Source organism: Diorhabda sublineata, chromosome X (assembly GCF_026230105.1).
Source record: "Diorhabda sublineata isolate icDioSubl1.1 chromosome X, icDioSubl1.1, whole genome shotgun sequence".
In the NCBI taxonomy this organism is placed as follows: Eukaryota; Metazoa; Arthropoda; class Insecta; order Coleoptera; family Chrysomelidae; genus Diorhabda; species Diorhabda sublineata.
The window spans coordinates 8,709,161-8,733,418 of NC_079485.1; the positions used below are offsets into that span (position 1 = coordinate 8,709,161).

A 24,258-nucleotide genomic window follows, 5' to 3' on the forward strand; every position below is an offset into this window, starting at 1 on the left:
AATCTCTAGTATTATTTCCCCTCTCAAAACTCCTTGCCTACCCAACTATTATCGTTTTATTAGACGCATCTTTTCTTACGACGAAAACCGTATTTATCTAAGCCCGAACATAGAAAATTAGTGCATCGCAAAGAGAGGTCGATTCGAGCGTTGTCTTGTTGTATGTCTGGTGAAATTAAGAAGGTTTAATCTACTTCGAAATTATTCCCGATGGTCAAGCTATCAATGCCAAGGAATATAATAGAGAGCTGAAGCAAATTTATGAGGTTTTAACGCAGGAATATCTATGTTCAGTCAACCGAAAGTGGGTTCTCTTCCGTGAAATAAGATCGAAGAACTTGGTGGTATTGAACTCTTGCCACCTACCACCGTGCACCGTTTGATTACTATTTATTCAAATCATGGAGAAATTCTTGCGCAAATTTTTGAATCCAATGGAGACATTGAAAATTTAGTGCGACAAATTTTTGCATCTAAGCCCATAGTTGCCAAGAATTTTCTATCATGTACATTAATTTCAAATATTGTTATTGAATACAACAATAATAATGGAATAAACGTTTGAACAATTGGATAAAAAAATTGAAATTTTCCAGAACGAAGACAATGGTATGAGGATATATCTAATAATAAGTCTTCTAAGTTTTATTACTTTTTTAATAGAGATCAAAATTTTTTCAAATAAAAATAAGACAGTTTGTTGTTTTTATTGGAATGGAATTGACAATGTTATTATTATTTGGTTAGTCATAATATATGTTATCATCTTCAAATTGCTTTGTAAAACCAATTTTTTCATCATGACTGCTCCTCTTCAGTGTTGTTGGAGGTTCAAAATCATCACTAAGAAATTTAGCTTTTGCCTTGATGGGTGGATTTGCTAGCACGAAGCTATGCTTTTTAGATTCTCTTTCCCTACGTGGTACTGCTATGTAAGGGTTTTGTGTAGCTGTTATATAATGGGGTGAACTTGGAACAGTATTTTTTCTTCTTCTGAGGTAGTTATAAATTAAGCAAGCTAAGTATGGGAATAATCCAACTATAGCACCAACGAAGAAAAATGAAAAACCCACTGATGTACACGAATTAATGTGTTCTAATGTTGTACTACTTAGTGAAGAAGAAACTGAAAAAAAATAATTGTTATAAAAACTTTTGAAAAACTAGTTTATCAGTAATATTAAGAGAAATGAGTGAATCTAATCGTTTCCAGTTATCAGCTCCCTACATTCTACTATTCCAGTCGTCTATTAGTCTTTAGTTGAAAGACGTCGTCAATGTCTAAATTTGAAAGTAGCTTTACGTCCAACTACAAACTTGTACTTACGTCCACATAAATTTATGAGTCGAGGGGAAATAACAATTTTAATGTTATCGATAAACAATCTACAATTACAACTCTTCTAACATATAAGGTTACATATCTTTATAATAATTTTCAGTCCACTTCGATTCAATTATTAGTAAACTACCATCTGCAATCCATTCTTGCTACCACTACATAGATGAGCGTGGTGCCTTGCCAATCTTGCTCGACTTGAACAGGCGCGAAATACGACTGGTGTTTTAACAGAACACGGTCATCTAAGACGGAATCTCCATGATGTAAGCGTCACGGATAATCCGAAATGCCTCTGGTTCATGGGGGAGGAGAAACTGCAGTATTCACACGTCTGAGGTTCAAACACTGAGCAATCCTTGACATTTGCCTAGTGATGTTAAACGGTTTAAGTCAATGTGCCTCATTAACATTGTCAAAAATGTTGGCCTTTGGCAGTGTTTTAAGTACTACTACTACTACTACTAAAAATTGCTACACTACTCACACATATTCCAGTTTAATAAAAACTTGAAAGGATGCTTATCGGGTTGTTTCATAAATTTCATATATGACATTATAAAGCACTTTAATCAATTACTTACTGTTACTTGAGAAATATTAGTTACCTTCACATTCCTGTTCTTCACATGATTGTTGTTCAATTGAGGCTCCTACACAATTACTTTCCAAACAAGTCCTAGTTCGTATTCGGAATCCCCATCCGCAGGAAACGTTACATGATGACCATTCTGACCAACTACTCCAAGCATTTTCGCAGTTATGATTGATGCATTCTTTTGTTTGTGAAGATTCGCCTATACAATTTTTAATTTTTTTGCAAGACCTCGTTCGCTTCTGGATACCAATTCCGCAATCAACTGAACACTCACTCCATTCGGACCAATTACCCCAACCATCGTTATCATTCAAACATTGTGAATTGGAACAATATTTTTCTTCTTCCTTAACATAAATTCTTATATTTTCTGAAGATTTCACAGTAGCCCTACAACTAATTTTAAATCTTTTTTTGTGGTATCCGTTATCAGATGTAATTGTAAGCCAATCCGTTGTGTAGCTTGTTTTAATTTCTTCACAGGACCCTTCATTGCATCTTTCATATTCTATATCATTGCCTTTACAATACTGGCCTCCATTAGTAGGAATGGGATTATCACATTTTCGTTGACGCAGTCTGTATCCTCCGCTGCAAGGTACTGTACAGGATGTCCAAGGAGACCAAGGACCCCAGCCTCCATCGATCGGTTTAGAAGGGCAAGGTAAATATTCTGAGCAGAAAGCTTCCATCTTGTCTGCCCCTACACACACTCTACCTCCAAATGCTGGAGATGGATTGGTACATGTTCTAGTTCTAGTTTTAACAGCCGCACCACAGCTGGCTGAGCAAGCTGACCACGCTGACCAGTCAGACCATTCTCCGTGCACTGTACAATTTGTTACAGATACTGAAGGACCTTTACATTCTTCACCGTTATTTGCTGGAGCTGGATTATTACAATGTCGTATTTGACACATACAATAATTCGAACTATCAGATTCGGATGACGATTTGTGGAAACATGGAGCCCACGAGGACCACGAGCTCCATCTACCATCGACAGTTGTGTTGATAAGTGGGCAAGAAGATATTTTTTGTCTCCAAAATATATCAGGGTTATCTTCTGGGATAATGGCACATACATCTTCTCTCTCATTCCAACCGCAGTATGGGTCCATGGCATTTATACAATTTTCAAATGTAGAATGTCTTTTACAATGATCAACGGATATTTGTGAAACTCCCGTATTAGTTGTTATATACAAAGAATTAGTCTCTTTTAAAAATTGCATATTTCTAATTAGAATGTTAGCATCTGGAACAGCTTGCCAAATTTCTACGATACAAGCTTTTTTAAAGTGAGGAAGTAGACTCAATTTTTTAATAACGCCACGTTGAGTCGCTACATATATAACATGTATCAACGGTGACTTTGTTCCGACTACATCAAGGGTAATATGAGTAAAACGCTCCCCTGTAGCTACATGTAGAGGATCGATTGTTGTAGCTTGAACGGCTGAATCCATGAGCTGATATTTGAATGTTTCTAGTAAATTTACATTTTTTTGTGAAACTATACAATTGAAGTGATCTTTGTAAACATTTTTATGTTTATTCCAAGCACTGTTTATATCTTGTTGATATTTGAAAGGACCATCAAAAACTTCATTTATTGTTGTTAGATTAAACGCACAAATTGCAGATCCTTCTATACTATTAGGTGATGTACTAAAAATAGCGTAAACTATATTTTCATTCGACACATATGTCATGCCTTGTATTTCATTGAAATAAAACGGGTAGTCGCCGCTTAAAGAACAATTTAATCTCGCCTTAATATAAGTAGTCCAATTGTCTTTAAACACGTGTCCACCTCCATTGTCATTTTTACATACTCTAGCTATTCTAGAATATACATTTTTGCCACAGTTCATATATTCCACGGCAACTTCTCTAAATAAGAAATAAACAAATTTATCACTTTCGAAAGAACCTACAAACTGTGGCTCATTCAGCCAGAAATTATTGTATTGTTTAGTTCGAAGTATAACTGTATTATCCACACTTTTGGATATAAGGGTATCCGAACCAAAAGAATCTGTTGGGCCTCCAAAGTAGTATTCCCCATTCTCCAATAAAATGGCCGTAATATTTGCTTCAGGATTTGATGGGCTTTGAGCAACTCCATCTATAATACTAGTTACATTTGAAATATAATCAATCTGAAAAAAAAGCGAAACATAGTTATCTTACATATAAGGTCGTATTCAGTACTTTCCTGACGATCAGTCGGCTTTTTACATTCGGTGTTCAATTGATCATCGTATGATACAAGCAAAATACAACCGTACGTATCTGATTATAATTTGATTACTCTTTAATATTTGAGTCGATTACACTTGATGGAAAATTTGCTGATCGCCCACTTACCCACTGGTCAACCAGTTTAGAAAGAATTCTATAACTACGTTCCGATTAACTCGATCATCTTCCGAACAATGAGCGTGATCGGAGTTAGTTTCCGAATATTCAAATGATAATCTTGTTCACCAGGGTATAGTAACTCGCTGGTGCGGGAGGGGGAAATGTAGCGCGATCCCTTGGTAAACGATTACGCGATCGTTTTGGTCGATACGACTTCATTGAATTTGGAATATGCCGCCAAAAGCAGAAAGGAAATTGTTGTTTCCATGTACGTTTAGTAACGCTAATGACCCAAGATATGGCGCTGAAACAGGAACACGAGTTGGCTATCTAAAGGTGGTTGTTGATCTGGGATGTTAACCCTATTATAATTTCCAAAAAGTCCTTCTTTTAGTATTGAATAGACGAACTAATGTACCCATGGTTTCTACGAAAGACGGTGTGAATCCTGGCCGTCAGAGAAGCGCTGAACTGAACTAACTCATGAAAAATTTAATATTTTATTTTATATATTTATTTACTATGAATACTCTGGAAACAGTATATTTAACGTTCAAAATATGTATAATTTTGGCATAATATATTTCATAATATTTTATGTAGAATTTTCATCTTTGGATACACTTTGAAAGTTATATATTAATAAAGTACGCCATTGAATTCACTTTAAAATACCGAGATATGTATTTTCTCATTTCCATAATATAACATTTACAATTACTACCTACAATTATTAAATATACAATGGAGATAAATCAGAGCTTCATTACTTAATGCTGCTTGATATGGTGCAAACCGAAGTGCAAGAAATTGCAAAATATAGCTGCTACTAACCAAAGCTTCCAAAATTAGAAGTACACTAAATAACACTAAATATATGACAGCAACAAAAATCACGAATCAACCAGATTATATTTATCATAGAAGACGTAAGAGTTAAATAATGCTTCAATCGATAAGCTGATCTGACTGACATTCAGTCTAAATTCGTATTCCACTAATTCCACACATTGAGCGTTATACGTTTTCAATATGGCTGCTTTGTGCAGTTTGCATATATGTAATACTCCAATATGGACAGTTGGTATGGGAAAAAACGTCCCTACGTTACGGTGCCGACAATATTCATTTTCTCTCTCATTCAATGCACCTTATCTATACTGTGTATGCTTGAGAATACGCAGAACCGAGGTGGAGCCTCGGAGGATAGAGAGTTTCTATAAGTGTCCACTTATAGAAACTGTCCATATAAAATTATTACATGTATGGTAGTTTACAATATTCCAGTATTCCAGTGAATTTATGGTGGTATTTTTCACAAAAGGGCCGAATTTGCACTTCAACGTCAATTTGTGGATTGGGAAAAAAGTGTAGTTTAGTTGCTATTGTTTAGATTGTTGCCACATTTTAATTACAGTCCTCTCGGACAAAATCAATACGTGCTTTCCAACTGATTAGGCAGTTTGTGCACGAAACCCAATGGCTCATAAGCTTCGCACACAAGAATCAATTGGAACAAACTTGTTGTCGAAATACAAGATACTCGAATTGAATACAAAATGAGAATACTACTCTGTAACTATATTTTTTACTTTAGATTACTTCCTTCAATAATAATGAATATATCGAATCTGTTTCTGTATCCAATAATGTGAAAGAATATTGTTTTAAGCAGCCCATTTCAAAAACACGAATTTAAATTTAAAGAAATTCGAAATAAATGCCTTATAATCTGAATTTTCCAGTTTGTGTTTAAAGCGCAATATTGAAGCTCATGGAGACCAAAAATTTGCTGGCGTTTGACGGACAAGGAGAAAACGCAACTATGTATGACGCACAGATCTTAAAAACGACAATTTTGAACGTGGGTTGCAGCATTGTGCACGCATGTGAAATTGTAAAATTGGGAAGCAACAAATATTTTATGGGCGAGCTCGACGCGATCGAAATCGGAGAAGATCCCTCACTACGACCAGGTGCCTTAGCTGGAACGATACAAAAGGTCTTAATATCGTTAAGAGGAATGCACCCATTACGTCTTGCGTTACAAGTTGATTTGCTCCATGTCAAGTTGCCTTGATTCCAAAGACAATAAAGTGCTTAGTAAATATTACTTCATTATTCAATGTATTCAATCATGGTTAATATAATTGTAAACAAACATCGAATTACAAAATAAATAAAAATTTATTAGTTGTTAAAAACTTGCCTGTCTCCATGAACATTGAGGTGAAAATGCGTTAGTTCCGCAGGCAAAAATGTCTTTACCATTGCTCAAAATGATATTTATAAAATTATGACACATTCCATCACTTTGACCTTTTTCTATACAAAACCGCCTTGTGTCTTCTGTTGGTTCCCAATTTGCATATTCCAGCAGTCTTAGTCGTGACAAAGATAGTCTATATAATCCATCTCTGTAAAATATACATGGTAACCCACACTATTAGATACACCTGATTTACAAATTTTATATTCTTTTTGCTATACACAGTACTATATTCTGATTTCCAGTGGCTAACAGACAATATTCACATACCAAGGCCATGTCAAACATAAAAGGAACTGTATGATGCATCGAAATTTGTTATTTGAAGGTATATTTAAAAAAACGTAAAAATTATCGGTCTGTGCAGGAACTGAATATGAAAGTCGATTACTTCTAGAATATGTGTAATATAAATAAGTGACACACAGATGTTAAAATTGAAAATCAACAATTCATAATAATTATGAAATTAAAGTTATTTCTACAAATAAATGATAAGTAACAATTTGTCCAATTTATATCATTAGGTAATGTTCGGAGGTTATCGTGATAATAAACAATAAAATACATAATTCAGTTGTGGACAAAGTATAGTATTCTACTAACATTAACAGAATAAAATTATGTGTTATGCTTCTTCTAGTATAATTATCGGTATTTTAAAAATACGTTGCAGCTCTTGTCATGGATTTTGTTTAAAATATGTAATTCTTCTTCACATTGTAATGATAACGTACGCTTATAGAAGAACACAACAACATTTTTGAAGAAACTGAAACTGTTGGTGTGAACTCATTAATTAATCAGTTTATCATAGTATAGTAATCCACATTGCCTTTCGATTTATTTCTATAGATCAAATTTTTCACCATTCTTTTCTATTATCTATTGGGCGTTTTTCACTTTAGTATTATTGGGATCTGATTCGAATTAATTTCGATAGTCCCCTTAATCTTATATTCATTGGTATAGATAATGTGACGGTTTTTCTTAGCTGCATATATAACATTTAGTGTCCATTAGAAGTTGATTGACACATAGGTTACGTAAAATGATGATGATAGAGATGGATTGTGGAACCGACATGATAGTAGCTATGGTGGTGAAGAGAATCGGAGAGTCTGATAGACAAAAGTGAAAATCGGCAAAAATAAAAATATTTATAAATAGATAATAATTATTATGAAGTGCACTATTCAATTCTTAGTGCATTTTCAGCAAATTTCATCTTAGTATAAAGTGCAAAAATGTATGTAGAGGTGGTGGATTGTGAGTATAAAAGGAAACCTTTTAATATTACTAGAACTGAATTTTAGTGATGATGCATATGAATTCAAACATTGTATACCGATATGGTTTTTAAATTGAAATCAATACTTACGTTGCTCCTACAATCATTTGATTTCTGGACACGTCAAATAAAATTTGAGTAAATGAGGTATTTTCTTCCGACTGAAATCGTGTAATAGATGTTTGTAGATCTACAATTAATTCATTTTTATCATTTATCTACATTATATGATCAGAATATGCTTGAAAACAGTAAATTTTGTAGAACGTGCAAATCTGACTTACCTTGATAAGAAATATATCGAAAATCATTTTGATGCGTCAATGAGGGGAATATATATAATACCAAAATACGTAAATATACTTGTAACTGTATTCTGATGCCATTTGATACCATTGTGACATTTTCTGGAAGAATTTAAAAATTGGAGTGATACAAGAATTTGTTTCATCCAGTAAGTACTCGTATGTCTTATACACTCATATGTAGAATCAAGCAGTTAAATTTTTTAACCCATTCTGGCTCTTCAGAGAGATCATGTTTGCAGTATCTGTCGTGAACCATGAAATTTCAACGAATCATTGAATTTTGTTTCTGGTTAAAAAATATAGCCAAAAAAAAATTACGAAATGTTAAAACCTGTCTTTGAATACCGTTTGCAAGTGGTATGAGCGATTTAATATAAAAATAAGTCAGGCAAGAGCATCATACAACTGAATATAAGTTTGGAACGTTTTAAAATTAATAGAATATTTTTTTAATAGAGATAAAAAAAAGTTGTAATAAATATGTGACTAGTCATCCGACTAGAATATTATTATTGTTTGTATTGAGTCCAGAAAGTAAGTTTCCCAATGTTTTCCTCTTCAAAGTAAACATAATTAGCCGTGTTGATTGCAAATGCATAACAAATCCACACAATCATATGCCAGTCGAGGAGGTCCCGTTTCGTGCCAGTAGTATCGTAGTAGAAGTCAGAAATCGAAGCTATTACTTCTTCTCCCATCATCTGCGAGATTGGTGTGGAATGCTCACTGCAGGTGTTCTGCTCTTCCATGACAATGCTCGTTCACAAACGGCTCAATGCACAGCAGCTGGTTTAACGGAAATTTATCATCCACCCTACAGCTCTGATCTTGCTTTCAACGAGTTTCACATTTTGTTGTACCTCAAGATCTTCTTTTACTTCGGTGAGCGTTTTCGCAACGATGAAGAACTGTATTATCATCATATGCTAATACTTTTATTTACCCATGACCCAATTAAAAGAACTAGGATAAAACTATCTTTATACTTATGCTGCCAACTAATAAATCGACATTTAAAACTTTCAAACAAAACATTATATAAAAAAAATGATTGAATTAAGTAGAAACCGTAGATTCTGAACATTTTTCTGAACATTTCGTCAATAAAATAATTTATCAGTTCTTTGTATTTATTTTGTCTAGGAAAAGAAAGTTATTTTCAACCTATTGGCGTGACAAGGACAAATCACTGGGATACCTACAAAACATTTCAAGATATTAATGAGAATAATATAAATCGGTGTCCACAAATATTTTATTTCTACAACAGAGCAGCATTCAAACTAAACTGAATTTTAGTGCGAAGAATAACTTTGCATCCTTATTTACTCCCGATGATTCTTGGAGCCGACTAGTTAAAAAAAAATCTTGTAGTGAGCTATCGAACACGTGGGACTAAATATTATAAATGAAAAAAGAATCCTGCCAAATAAAAATTTAGGAAAAAAAGTTCTTTATGGACGAAAAGTTTGCGTTAGGATATTATATGTACCAACCTATCTTATGGGTGATGAATTGTTGTTCTATCACCGAAACCAAAAAGCAGTTAACAGTTTTAAGAAACTAATTTATACAAGCGTTTTAAATAAAAAAAAATTGTTTGAATCAGAAACCTGCGAAACCTTGAGCAATTAAACAGATTACAAGGTAACGTTCAGAGATTAATAATTCTTTTCGGATTAGCAGGATTCTTTATTGATTGAATCAACATTAATCAGAAAGAGTGTCGATATGGCTCCCTGTTTTTTTTTATTTCCCAAGATGAAGAGACACCTCAAAGAAACTCATCATAGTCGCGTAGAGAAGGTCAAAGAAGCTGTAACCTTGGTTCTAAGCGTTCTAACTTCAGACTATTACCAAGGATGTTTTGAATCGTGGGAGAAACGTTGAAATTATTGTCTAGAGTTGAAGGAGACTATTGTGAATATCAATAATAAAATTTTGTTTGTAACTTAAGTTGATTGTTTTTTATATCGGAATTTAATTACCATACTTCGTAAAGTTATAAATAGTTCATTTTATGACTTCTAGTGAAATATTCATTGTCTCAATTGATCACAGATTGCATTTCATTTATAAATGATCAAAATAAATTCTATTTTTATTGGATTAAGATCACTTACCTACCTACTTAATAAAACATATTTGGTCTTATTTTGATGGTATATTTACATCCTAAATATTCTGTTTCCATCCTATCATTGAACAGATATTCTGTATTGTTTTGTTATTTTTTGATATTATTTATTCCATTTAGAAGTTCTTTGACCTTGATGAGTACGTCGACTATAATACTGTTTTCTGTAAAAAAGATAAGGAGGACTTATTTACTTAAGCTGTTATAAAATTATTATATACGTGTTACGTAAAATAAATAAACCTGTTGGTGCTTTTTATCGAACACCAGTATCGCTGCACTCATTAATCTACAAATCTAGTGTAAATATTGAAATTATATTCAAAACTCGACTTAAGAGCTGTAATAAAATACAAATAAACCATATATTTCAAACTACTCAACTTTTCAATTAGACTACAAAGGTTAATTTTTTGTTAAAGAGATATCTGTTCATGAGCATTAATCAATTAGTACCAGAAAAAAACTAAATCTTCAGAACGTCTTTCTAGTTTCAGAAACTTACAACGACAAACAACATCGTCACCAGGAGCTGTTGATGGCCTTAGGCATAAAATTTCAATTAAAAAATACAACGTTTAAGAATCGGAATTTCTTTAGCGAAATGTTCAGTCCTGGCTTATTATTAAATTTCAGATCTATGTCCTCCTTAAGGATACGACAAACCCACTACTACCTTGTGAGTGTATACGAGATGCCACAGCAGTTTTATATAGTAGATTGACCTAGACAACATGAAAGTAACCGTAAAAACACAAATATGATACCACGACTGGTTACCCATTTGTAAACAACGCCCTATTTCTCTAATACACTACACTGAATAGAAATTTGGACATATTTAACTTCGTACTACTATTACTAGTAGTAATCTAAAATAAGTGATTGGGGTATTCAAATAAGTTTCAATCTCCCGACGATATTATTTCAGTAGTCAACAGTATCAGTTTATTTCCGGTCCATTACTTAATTTTTTTTGTTATCATATGTAGCCAGTCCTAGAATTTGATATGGACATCCTGTCTACAATAATTTATGGTAGATAAGAAATAAACTAAATCAATAGTCTCCAGCAGGTAGTTAGATAACAGTTCCTTGTTTCGGACTTCACAATGTTATAGTTTATTTGTAATGAAAATGAAAAATGAATTTGAGGCAGTATTAAGAAATTCGAAATCATTAGTATGTTATTTGGGTTTGGATGAAAGTTATGGGATATTAATCACTGGACACAAGTCGCATCTGGATTTATACCTATATAATATAATATAGTAAATGGACATAAAGTCAAACCAAACTAAATTACAAAAAATGGTGAAACTTCATAGTTACCATACATGTTACATTTTACAAAATCGAAAATAAAATGTTTTGAGCGACACCGTACCTATGCGTTTAGTCGGTGGCCTGCGCAGGTTGTGTCGGTTGTTTTATAGTGTTTGCCTTGGACGATTATCTCGTTGCTTATATTGTATTGCTAAGAAGACCAAGTCAACTTTCAACATTCTATTGAACTTTACAGAAGTCATTCATGTCTTTAGCAAATCAAAAATAAAAGTATGATCGAGACAAAAAAGAAGCTACTGTTAAATTACTTACCATAGAAAAGTTGAGAGAAATTAAGAGAGATGTGAACGAAGCATTAGTTATGAAAAAAATCGAAAATTTTAGAAGCAATCTCATGAAAGAAAAGTCTTTTAAACTCTAGAGCATCTGCTAATTATGTATAGCGTACGAAATTATGGTACTAGGATTCATTCATTTTCGTTCATGATTAATGCACTCCCAGGAATCTTCCTCGAACCTAGATAGTGATGACGAAAATAGTTCGTGCGCAGAAATACTATTTCTCATAACTGTACCTTTTTTTATAGTTTTCAAAATATTTTGGTTCAAATTCCAATTCATTCAGTAAGTTAACACAACTATATGTTTTCCTTTTCAATAACCAACCCTTACACCGATTTTCGCTTCCTTTTCACTGTTTTTGTATCATTCATCTTCTAAATTCACGCAAGGCCCTCATCGTCGTTAACCGATGTCATCGCTAAAAGAACTAAATACCTCACCTATAAACCGGAACGTCCTCATACCCTCGCGAATTTTGGTTTGCCTACTCAGGGAAACCTGTACAGGTAACTTACGCGGTAAAACATAGCGAGTATAACTTACTTTATATGCGCTGTATACCTCTTTCTTCGATGTCTAGGTAACGAAAGTTAGAATTCAGTAGCGATTCATTAAAAAGTTTCGAGATTTGTAAATTTTTGTGACTATTAAGTATTGATATGTCTGTTGGCAAAGAGCCTTCAAGATGCCTCTCTTCTGAGAAAAGTTTATATGTAACATTTATCAGAAAATAAAAAAAAAATATAAAAAATCAACAAAAGCTTTGATTACGTAAACAGTGGAAAAGTATCATACTAATGCTGAAATTAATTATTAATATTATCATTGGGAGAAGGGAATGGCAGTATACGACCATTGGATATGTTCCCTTCGGTGCCGACGTCGGTTCTACCAGAATCCACACTACACTGGTACATGTTTGTTGTAATTCCCTATCGAGTGAACCAGAAAGATGTTTTTGATTGTTGACTTCTGAAATATATTGCATGTTATATTGCATTTACTCATACTTCCTAAGTAAAGGTATCAATGTCTTCTTTCTGCAACTTTTCTCTTGAGTCAAACTTTTTCGTTGCTGCAAACGTTGCGGCTACCGCGGGCGATGCGTCCTGAATCTGATCAATATCGCAGACGCGGGTGATAGCCAGGCGACACCACCCCATCTTCGCCTGCTACTTATTCAAGTATAACAACTACATATAAAAACAATGTAAAACAGATGTAGGTGACGTCGCCTGGTGCCTACCGCCCGTAGCCTAGAAGTATAACGACGGCCTTAGTTGTACATAGTTGCCATTCGCTCCTCCACGTTTTATTACTTTTTCAAGATTCCTTTGACGAGCGATGTTTTTAGGTAGAACTCTACAAAGGGATATATGATTTAAAATATAATAATATGGAGAATATTAATTTGTTCCATTAAAAAAAATTCCCTATCTATTATAGTATAAGAAACTACGCGCAGTTTCGTCGAGATTGCTACCGTATTTTATATATTAGAAGTAATATTTAACAGTTTTTATTTAGAAAATACAGAGTAGAATGCCCAAACCCGCGGCCCATTTAGATTTTTTATCTATATTATTTTAGATATTTGGAATAAAAACGGTTGACGTCAGAGAGCAACATAAATCCGCTGTGGATAAAAATCTTGTAGGTTAGAAGATATTCTTCCGTTAAATGCAATCTGTTTGACTTTTTATCATATCAGTAATTATGTTTGTTTTATCATGGATATAACAGAAATTTGAAATAAGAAAACTTGAAAATGAAAACAGCCATTAAACAGTGAATGGGAGAAATTTGTACTTTTTTATTCATTAATTTAGATTTGTCGTCATAAAATTTAAACAGTCTAAAAAACATATAAATTGACTTACTTTTGACTAATGGAAAACTGGATTACAATCAAGCAAACAATAGGTAATATTTTATAAGCAAATTGACAATAAAATGGTCTTGTCCATGCTAGTTCTCTACATTTATTACTTAAGAGCTTTAGAAGCCTATAACGAAAGCTTGTGAGAAAACCAATTTATTTCTAACTCTAATATAATTTTTACTTTTCTTACTTCCGAAATTTCCGAGAAACCCTGTATAAATGTTTCCGGTAGGCAAAGAGGTTTATTCGTACCACAACATTACTTTGACAAATTTAGTAAAAAATGGTGTGATATACAACAATATAGCAACAGACATATGAATACCGCATACAAAAAATTGTCTTGAAAGTCCGGAAACAGAGATGTATCTATACGATAAAAGTAAAGTTGTAATAAAAAGCACGTGTATTTACTACATAGTTGATTTACCGTCATATACATATATACCATTCGTATTTTTCTTTGTTTTTATTTCTAATCCAAAACTACACGTTTTACATTGAGAACAGATACACGACAATGCATAAAAATATCCATTTGTATATGTTTATCAGACACAATTTAATGCCATATATCATGCTACGTCACGAATCGAATGCATAGAAGAAATTTATATCTATTTGAATGCCAATACATTCAATAACTCTTTGATTATCAAATTGTTGCTTAGAAAACTCTAGCACAAGATGTGAATTAATCATAAAATTAATCTTGCATTAAAAAGTTATTATATCAATGATGATAGTCACATTGAACTTTATCAGTTGAGAACCAATTTCAATACAATTTAATCGATAAATCAATAATTACAAATTCATAATGTGTCAAAATCTTGTGACGTATCAACAAAAAATTGGGCAAATTATAAATTAGTAATCAAGATTATAAATGTTTCTTCAACAATTTGGTCACTGTTCCTAATTCCATTTAATCGTAACATTTATTGGCTTAAGCGAAATTCCGCTTTCTCCACCATCTCAAACGCTTATGACCTCCAACTATTTAATTAAATTGATTCAGTCTCATCTTACGAATAGAACATTCTATTTCAAGTTTGATTCTGAATTACAAAATAAGAGCCAACGACTTGTCAATTGAAAAGTAATGAAAAGCTATAGTGTATTCTTAAAACCGCGATGCTATGAATCAATTAATTGACCAAATTGTATAAGCATATTTAATATCAATTAAAGAATGAGTAGTTCTGATTTCAAATGTTTTATTTACGATTATTCTTCGTCGAAAAACAAGAGTACTTGTACGAGTATGGATGTTGTAGTCGTATTAACTAAATTACTATGTATTTTGAAATCGACAGTGTACAAATTATTAAAGGAAAAAGCCAAGAACCCGTCAATACTAAGACGTAAAGTACACGGTTTTTAATTAAAAAAATAAATCCTATCTGTTCTAGAAGACAAATTTTATCCACAGCATGCCAGAACATTGTGAAATTCATTGAAAGAAGTTATATAGGCGAAAAATACCAAAAAATCTATCTTAATTAACAAGAAAACAATATTTGCGAAACATTCGGCGAGTCAGAAAGGAAAACTTACAAATATTATATTCAGACATAAATCTGGATACAGTGTTTTGAAATCTTGGTAAGATAATAGAACTATAAGCGAGAGGAAAATGTTTCTGGACCGTTGATCTACAAGTATATGTCTTGCACAATATGTTAATATTATTTGGGTTTATCTTGTAATGGTTTTGCATGAGTTGCTAATATTTACTACCGTGAAGCATTTATGAGCCCTTCGGAAACTATGATTGGTTTAACCCTACCATGATCTGAATGTTCGGAAAGTAATCCGAATCCTCTTTACTGTCGTTCAAAAACTAAACGCAGTAAATTGGTTATGCCATATGATACATAATTAATGGTATATATTTTGAGATACAAGAAAACTAGTATTTTTAAAAAATGATTTTATTTATGTAATTTAATTCATTAATGCACTTTTGTAACCGAAACTTCCCACAACTCAAAAAATTGAAGCTCTATTTATCTCATTCTCCGTCGAGGAACCTTCACTAGGTAAATGGTTCTTTAGGTTAAAGGGTCCCCAGAACTGACACATGGCCAAATCAGGTGACTAGGGGCAGATGAAGAATGACTTTTTCACGTAAAAATTCTACTGTTGTGGGTGACGGTGCATTATTATGATGCAACATTAATCCGTGAATATTAACTGACTCAAGAGCTGTCCTTTGAGAAGCCGATCAGGCGCATTGGTTTGAGCCCTTTGAACCCAGTTGACGTAGTCTGCAGTTTCGTCTTCCTCCATGCACTACCGGTTCTCCAAATCGTCCGTGATGCCCATGGTGTGGTCACTATTTCGCGCCTGTTTAGTTGGAGCAGTTGTTTGGTGTAAGACGCACAATGTCCATCTATATGTGCCTTCGCTTGTCTCATGCCAGGTGTCTCTATTCATCTCTGCAGAGTAGACCGTTGAGAGACGCGATACCACACCAAGGATGGGTTCTGGGCCCATCGGTGGTTTCGCTGATCCCAGTCTGGCTAAATTTAGTATTGCTGCTCCAACATCAAGAGCTGCCTCAATCGCTTGATAGGTGCATCTGCGATCAGAAGTCTCAGTTTCTCAATGTTCCCAACAGTACCTGAGAACAGGGCCTACCAGCACGTGCCTCATGACCAAGCGATATCCACCTCTTCTGGATTTGCTCTACCAGCAAAATTCAGTTACTTTTGGAGGATCTTAATCATAAAATGCGCGATGCAACCGTTCAAGACTTTGTTGTTCACTTAAATCGATCTTGAAATCATGTAGATAATATTCTTTTGACAAATCATCTTTCCATGGCAAATGGTATATACCACTATTTACCATAGAGTTAACCCTTTCGAGAATTGTTTACCGTTTGGTTTTAGTGGTTTTTCAACAGAATTTTGTAATTTGTTTGAAGAAAAATAAGATTGTATCAAATATTACGTCTAATATTTTTTTATCGAATGTGCCGTAAATTTTTAACTGAAAAAGAGCTAAAAGCTGAAACAACCGCTTTGTTTAAAGAGGGAAGGGATCCAAAAGAACTGACATAAAGACAATGAACGTTTGAATGACTGATGATAGCTTGTTAGGAGACGTTCAAATTCAAATTTCACCTAACCTAACCAGTTTTAAATCTTTCTTGACGATTTTCACGGCATCACATGCGTGGATTTCTACAAAATAAGCTTATCACATAAGTAGTTAATCATTTCAAAAATATAAGTTTTTATTCTATTTTTATACTTCGACTGAGTAATTCAACAATTATTTACAAAACATTTATCATTAAGTAGTACAATGAAGTAATTTCTATAAAAGTAAAGATGAATTATACCGTCAAGAAAATACCGGAAATTCATAATTTAAAAAGTCCACTTATATGGGCTATTTACAAGAAATTTGAAAGTACATTATATACTCTTTTTATTTTAGCGTTCATTTAAAGGATTCATAGTCGATTGACAACTACCCCAAAAATCAGTAATTATTATCACCTTACGACTGATTATCTGTCTGCACTTTTCACAATACAATTTGTGACAGTTATTTCTCGATATTATGTTATTAGTGTGAACTGCAGTATTTCATGTAACATTTATTATTATTATCCATTTCCTGTCCAAACTATAATTAAATATTAAGTGCCGGTAGGATACTCGTAAAAAGGAAAGAATTTTATTTTAACAGAATAAAAATTAGGCATTATGTACGTGGTATTAGGTACACTTATTTTTTATTGAACATAATACAGAAATTAAATTATAAAAAATCATAATATTCTTCGTCATCTGAGGAAATGTCATCTCTTGACGTTATAATTAACGGGTCGACGGTCCGATCGATCAAGTAGTCAAGATCCCACATTTTCCCATCTTCTTTAATGACATACTGGACTGCTTTTCGCCAGTTCTCTGGTGTCACCTCCTTAATGGTTTGATCAAACAGTAGCTTAACATCTTTCATCAAATTATCTTCAAATTCAATACTTTTGGTGGTTAACCAACCAGTCAATAATTTCAACGTCTCTATGTGTCGAGAAAGATATCTTTTAAAAATCCCTCTTCGCTTCCTATATGGACGATTATTAGTCTTTTCCTTTTACCTGAAGGCACCTTAATACCCGTTGACAGGCCTTCCATAAAAGTTTGGCGAGCACTGGTTATATTTTTGTCTTGCCACATTTTTGATACTGTATAACCTTCATTAATACACGTCTCATCAAGATAAAAGATTTTCTTCTGGTCTGTTCTGTACTGCTTTATACTTCTTATGTATTTTCGTCGCCAACAAACAATTTCATCGCTTTCCAGTAAAAGTGCTTTATGGTTATGCTTTTCCCAGGAAAAATCCATATTCCTCAAAGTGGTCCATAAAAGTTTTTCAGTTTTCAATGGAATATTGTCATCCTGGCCAAGCTCCATTAAAATCTTGTCTAGAGTGGGTATTTCTTTTTTAAAATAAAAAGAGTGATGTCTTCATCAAGGACTTTTACTGGTCTGCCTGGACTTTTCTTAGGAGGTTCCACTTGGCTTGCTATCTTTCTCCCCCGCAATGATTTAAAAACGGTGGACTTTCCAACTCCAGTCATTCGGGAACATCGGTCGACAGTTTCTTGTACAGTAAATTTCGGGTAATCGTATTTTATGCGTGTACATTTAAAATTAAGTTTTTCATTCACTGATAGTGGAGAATTATTGGAACATCTTTTCGTTGGTGTAAATGTCGCCATTTTATTACTAATCTTATGATACTGTGAACACTATTTACGGCTTAACAGCAAATACTGATGCGTTAAACTAAACAAATACACATTTAAAAATCCAAAAATTTTTGGTAAGGCACCATTGCCCTTACGGCGCATGGTTAAATCGATTCTGAAATAGGGTTGGAATTAGGCAGAGTCACTAATAAAAGCAAAACGTAACTCTGTAATCTACTACCTAAGTACACAATATTTCAAGACCTATACCTATGGCCGACACCGAAATTGAGCCGAACTGGACGGAATTCCCCATTTTATTGCTCTATACTTTTCTGAATATATATATATATATATATATATATATATATATATATATATATATATATATATATATATATATATATATATATATATATATATATGTATGTATGTGTGTGTGTAGGTTCGTTTCACAATTCCAACCCACACAAGTATAAGCAACTTAGTATATGAATGAATTTAATATTGTGTATGCTTTTACGATTAAGTACTAATAACCAGTTAGTATTATTTAATTTTTATTAGTAATTATATTTTCTTTCTACCCTTGTTTCTAATTCATTAAATTGGGAGCTAAGTTTTTAAAAATCATTAGCAGTTCTCGTGGATGATAACCCTCAGGTATATTTACATTTATTTAAACAGATACTTCATATTTGTAGAAACTTAGTTGATGTATATATGATTTTATTATATTTACTCACATTTTATAGATATTTATACTCGGGTCATGGTATAAGATAACGGCGAACTAAATTCCTAGTAACTAATATTTAAATTAAAACATCGATTCCAAAAGCTACACGTTTTAAGATCACATTAAATCCTTTCTGTCAGACTTACACTAAATTGTATCATCGAAAACGGACATAAAACACTAAATTCATCACAGATGTTTTAAGTACATAATTCAACATCGACCTTGAAAAATAATCGTAAGGTTATTGAGACGAACTACACCAACACCACTACTTTCTTAAGTCAACAAGCAACTGGTGGGATTGGATGTCTTATTTTCTCTCCTCAGAGCGCCGAACTTCTTACACTTAGTTTAGTGCGCAGATTCTGATCACTTTACTGGGTACATTGGGATTCAAATTTATGCAGATTAGTCTGTTTATTTAGAAAACTCTGAAACATGTTGATATTATCCATCCCTTCGATTTTAGCGTTTTATTTTTCACATGTTGCGTTTTAAATGCTGCTGTTATTTATATAATACTAATAAACATCCTATCATTCACCTTATCATTATTATCACGAACTGGTACAGAGTACAATCTTGAATTGAAATAGTAAATTTTGTTACTTAAGTAGATACATATTTTTTATTAGTTCACATATTTGTGTGTGCTTATACATCCTGTAAGATGAGATTCTCATACTATACGTAGAGAAAGCAATAACACTCGGTAAAAAATAATGATCTATACCCAGTCGATTATACCATACAAAGAACGATCAAATATGCATATAGCTAATGATTGGGGCATCTAACAAGTCGTTGATGAAAATATTTAAAAAATAAGTAGATGAACATCGATAAAATGGTGCAATAAAAATACGAAATGTACATTTTTCGACAGCAGTTAGGTATGTCATCACTAAAATTTGATGTGAGCTCCGTATTCTCAGACATCAACAAAAAAAGTGAAATCTACGTATTAGAAATTAAATACCTCGATCACTACTTACGTATTAATTATTCATTATATTGAATTATTAAAATTTTTTCTATTAAAGGTATTTTATTGATGTACACAAGTGAACAGAAATTAGAGATTATAATTGAAGTTGAAGGAACAAAAATTAAAAAACTTGATATTGTAACGTCTTTGATGCCCTTAGTTTCGATTTTAATGATTTTCTTATTGTGTTTGCTTATATTATTTGAAATTAAAAACCTTTTGGAATAGTGGCGAAGTTCTTTATATTGTTTAAACAATATATATGATGATATATAGAAAAAAATCGGTTTCGTCTCTATTTTTCTAAAGTAAATTTTATCGTGATAGAATGTCAAATGGGTAGAGATTCGTTACGTTAGCTTTTCCAGATATATAACAGTCGTCTTCCTACAGCACCGTATGGCCATCAATTTTTATTTCTAAAACTACAGCAATACTTGTACTTTTTTCAATCTAGTGTGATTAATTGACTTTTTTTAATGAAAAAGTTACTTAACTTTGAGAGAAAATATTTTAGTTTCCTTTATAGTATTTTTTCCAAACTACAAATGTAGTCCAGTAAATTTCTAATCTTTTCAAATCATTCAAAATATATATTGGGGTAGTTCTCAAAATAAGCGTTTGTCTTTGCCATTACCTCGTCATGTGTCTGAAATGTGGTGAATATGGCTAACAAGACAATAAATTTAAACAAAGTAAGGCTAATTTTTCTACAACAATGACGAACGAATGAGCAGCCACATTGTTGTGATGGAACAACACTCTTTTCTTCAACATATTCGGAATTTTTTTCTTAAGTTCGGTATTAAAACTTGTCAGAAAGTCAGTATAATATTTCCCCATTTATCGTTTTACTTTTTTCTGCATAATCAATAGAGATTGTACTCAAATCACAGTAACCATGTCCTCATTGGTCGAAAAATCGGTTCTTGCACTCAGTTTCATTAACTACAATATATCGACGGAGCAATTCATTTGGTTTACGTTTGAAGGCGAATATTCGCTTATAATTTTTAATAAAATAGAGCATTTTATCGGCATTAAGCAATCGTAGCACCCATGCAATAACCACTTACAAATTATTCCAGAGGATGGAGAACCTCTGAAGTCATTTTTCTAGCCTCATATTGTTCAAATCATATTGAAATGGGCTATAGTTCAGATCGAATTGATAGTTAGGTAACACGCCTTTGTACAGAAATTCGACAATATTCGATTTTTCATATCGCTTCTAATTATGGTTTAGAAGTAATGAATGATCTTCCGAAAGAAAAATATGACAAAATTTTGCAACGCAGCTTCTTTTTGTGAAAATACAATGATGTAATCAAAATTGATCTTAAAAGCTATGTACTTAGAACACATTTTCAATATTATGGAATTTCAGACACATCCTCGTAATATTCATTGTCAAAAACCTATATATGAAATTCTACCTGTCTCTAGTCTGCTTCACCCTCTACCCCGTACTGGCGACGTTATTAATAAAACTATTGAGATACAACACTCCGTATACAGTGTGAGAATAGTAATGTAAGTTGCTAATATTTAAATTTCAGTTAGGGTTACATGAATATGTTGAATAAATTTTTTTCAGATAATTCAGACCATCTGTAAAGTTGATTAGAATTATGCAGGATATATTGCTGCTCCAAAATAACCTACCAACGTATTTTATATAATACATATTCTCAGTTTATAATTTATTTTTATTAATTTAATTACAAATACAACTGCCAAGCTAAATTTTATTTAACGTAATGTATTAATTTTTTTTTAATTCTATATTCTTGTTCTTAATAATATAAAAGTTTATTATGAAAAGGCTGATATAGAATCACGCAATAGCTGATATATTATTTGACAGGTAGTGTATTGCATTTTTTTCATTTTCATCTCGATTATTAGGTTTTGTACACAATGTTTTTTTGGTTATCCACAACAAACGAAAAGTAAAGTCAGTAAATCAGGAGATCCGATTGGTCAATACATTGTGCCTCTTCTTTCAATCGCATCCAAGGATTTTTCATTTTTATATACGGGTTTTGGTTGGTGAACATTAGGGCGATTTCAATTCAAAAAGTTCCACAATCCTCTAAACTATAATTTTGGTAGCATGGCATGGATAAGTATCTTTAAATAAGTCAGCTACCTCATTAGTTCTTTTACGAACAACGTAACCTATCATAATAAGAATCCTTATTCTTTCCGTTTCGGTAAGTAAACCAGAGCAACGCAATAAATTAAAAGAAAAAATATATCTACCGAAATTGTGAAAATCGAAAAAATCGAGTATCGAGCCATCATCAAGTACCTGTATTTACAGCCAGCTGATTTTTTTTATTATTTACTAGAGTATATTATCAATTATCTTATAAATTTTCACCCGAGAGGAAAACACTTGTCTCTAGTTCTCTTTTTTTTATAAATTGAAGTTATACATAAGCCCTTTTTACATTGTAGCTAGATTGTGAATTCGAATTACCCTTTCCAGATGTTATGCTATAGCAGAGCGTAAAATGCTAAAGGTACACTGAGAGGGGGTAAGTTGTACCCATGACTAAATACTAATGCCCTTTGTTATGTATAGTACAGATGGAAGATTCTAGGTAGAAAGAAATAGAAATGATCCGACAAAATTTGAGCAGGTTATTTCGAGATTCAAATACCTTTGTTGATGTGACAAAGAAAAAAATAAAGTTTGCCAAGGAGATGTGGAAGTGACTTATTTGGGCAACTGCTTCGAATCTCTTTGAACAAAGAATTTGATTTAGATAAGGTTCTTTCTTATCCGTTAACACTATCTGCCAAACACCAAATTCGGCATTAATGGCTTTGTTAGAGAAGCAAGAACAATCCGAGCAACCTCAAAGTACTGATGTAATTATATACGATGGATATTTTATGTTACATCAAATGAAAGACGTACCTCTTAGCTTTGGAAATTGTGAAAATCAAAAAAATCTAGTATCGAGCCATCATCAATTACCTGTATTTAAAAGGGTTTAGAGGTAATCAGATTTACGAAGTTATGCTTAATACCCTTGGTGATCAATGTCCTTCGTATGAGACCGTGAAAAATTGGACTGCAAGCTTCAAAAGAGGTAAATTTTCCATTGAAGATGATTACCGATCGGGAAGGTCAGTTTCTGTGTCAGTCCCCGAAAATATCGATGCAGTTCATGACATGATTTTATCAGACCGTCAAATTGGGCTAAACGGATATCTGAAGCACTGAATATTTCATACGAACGCGTTCATCATATAGTTCACGTCAATTTGGACATGAGAAAAATTGCTTCAAAATGGATCCCCAAATGTTTGAATGTTGACAAAAAGCGTGCAAGGGTAGAAGCATAGCTTTCGATCTGTGCTCGAATTGAAAACGATGTAGACTTTTTAAACCGAATTCTTACTATGGATGAAACATTTCTACGATCCAGAAACAAAGCAAAAATCGATGGAATGGCGACACTCTGGTTCTCCAAAACCTGAGAAGTTTCGTGTCCAAAAATCTGCTAGAAAAGTTCTTGCTTCAGTTTTTTGGGATTGCCATTGAGTAATCATGACTGATTTTTTGGATAAGGGTAGAACAATAACTGAAGATTACTATTCGACATTACTGACCACTTTACGGGAGCAAATTAAAGAGAAAAGACGCGGAAAGCCACCCAAAGGTGTTTGACTCCATCCGACTATCATCTCTTTCCTCAACTGAATAAAAAAGTTTGAAAAGTCGTAAATTTTCTTCCAACGAAGAGGTAATAAAAGTTGTGGAGTTCTGGTTAGCAGAGCAAGAAGAAACCTTTTTTTTTAAGGTCTAGAGACGTTGCAAGTTCGCTGTAATAAATGTATCCAATTAAGAGGAGAATATGTTGAGCAATAAAATATTTTGACATTGAAATTTTGTGTATAGTACCACACCATATATCCTCGTATATAATAAAAGTGAAGTGTGACGTTTCTTATATTCTTTTTTAGCATACCA

General features: G+C 32.9%; 1 protein-coding gene across 4 annotated transcripts; it reads right to left on the reverse strand.

Moving 5' to 3' along the window:
• Positions 1 to 634: 634 nt before the first annotated feature.
• Positions 635 to 19,910, reverse strand: LOC130451292 (semaphorin-5A). 4 transcript variants are annotated; one of them, XM_056790229.1, is made up of 7 exons: positions 19,426 to 19,910; positions 10,296 to 10,473; positions 8,149 to 8,271; positions 7,955 to 8,054; positions 6,514 to 6,721; positions 1,948 to 4,102; positions 635 to 1,126 (listed from the first exon to the last, which is right to left on the reverse strand). In XM_056790229.1, the coding sequence occupies exons 3-7, from the start codon at positions 8,258 to 8,260 to the stop codon at positions 744 to 746; spliced, it is 2,958 nt and encodes a 985-aa protein (XP_056646207.1). In that variant the 5' UTR covers positions 8,261 to 8,271; positions 10,296 to 10,473; positions 19,426 to 19,910; the 3' UTR covers positions 635 to 743. The 4 variants fall into 4 exon arrangements, with proteins under 4 accessions (XP_056646207.1, XP_056646205.1, XP_056646206.1 ...); XM_056790227.1 differs by having other exon boundaries at positions 19,287 to 19,910; XM_056790228.1 differs by having other exon boundaries at positions 10,300 to 10,473; positions 19,426 to 19,909.
• Positions 19,911 to 24,258: the final 4,348 nt, after the last annotated feature.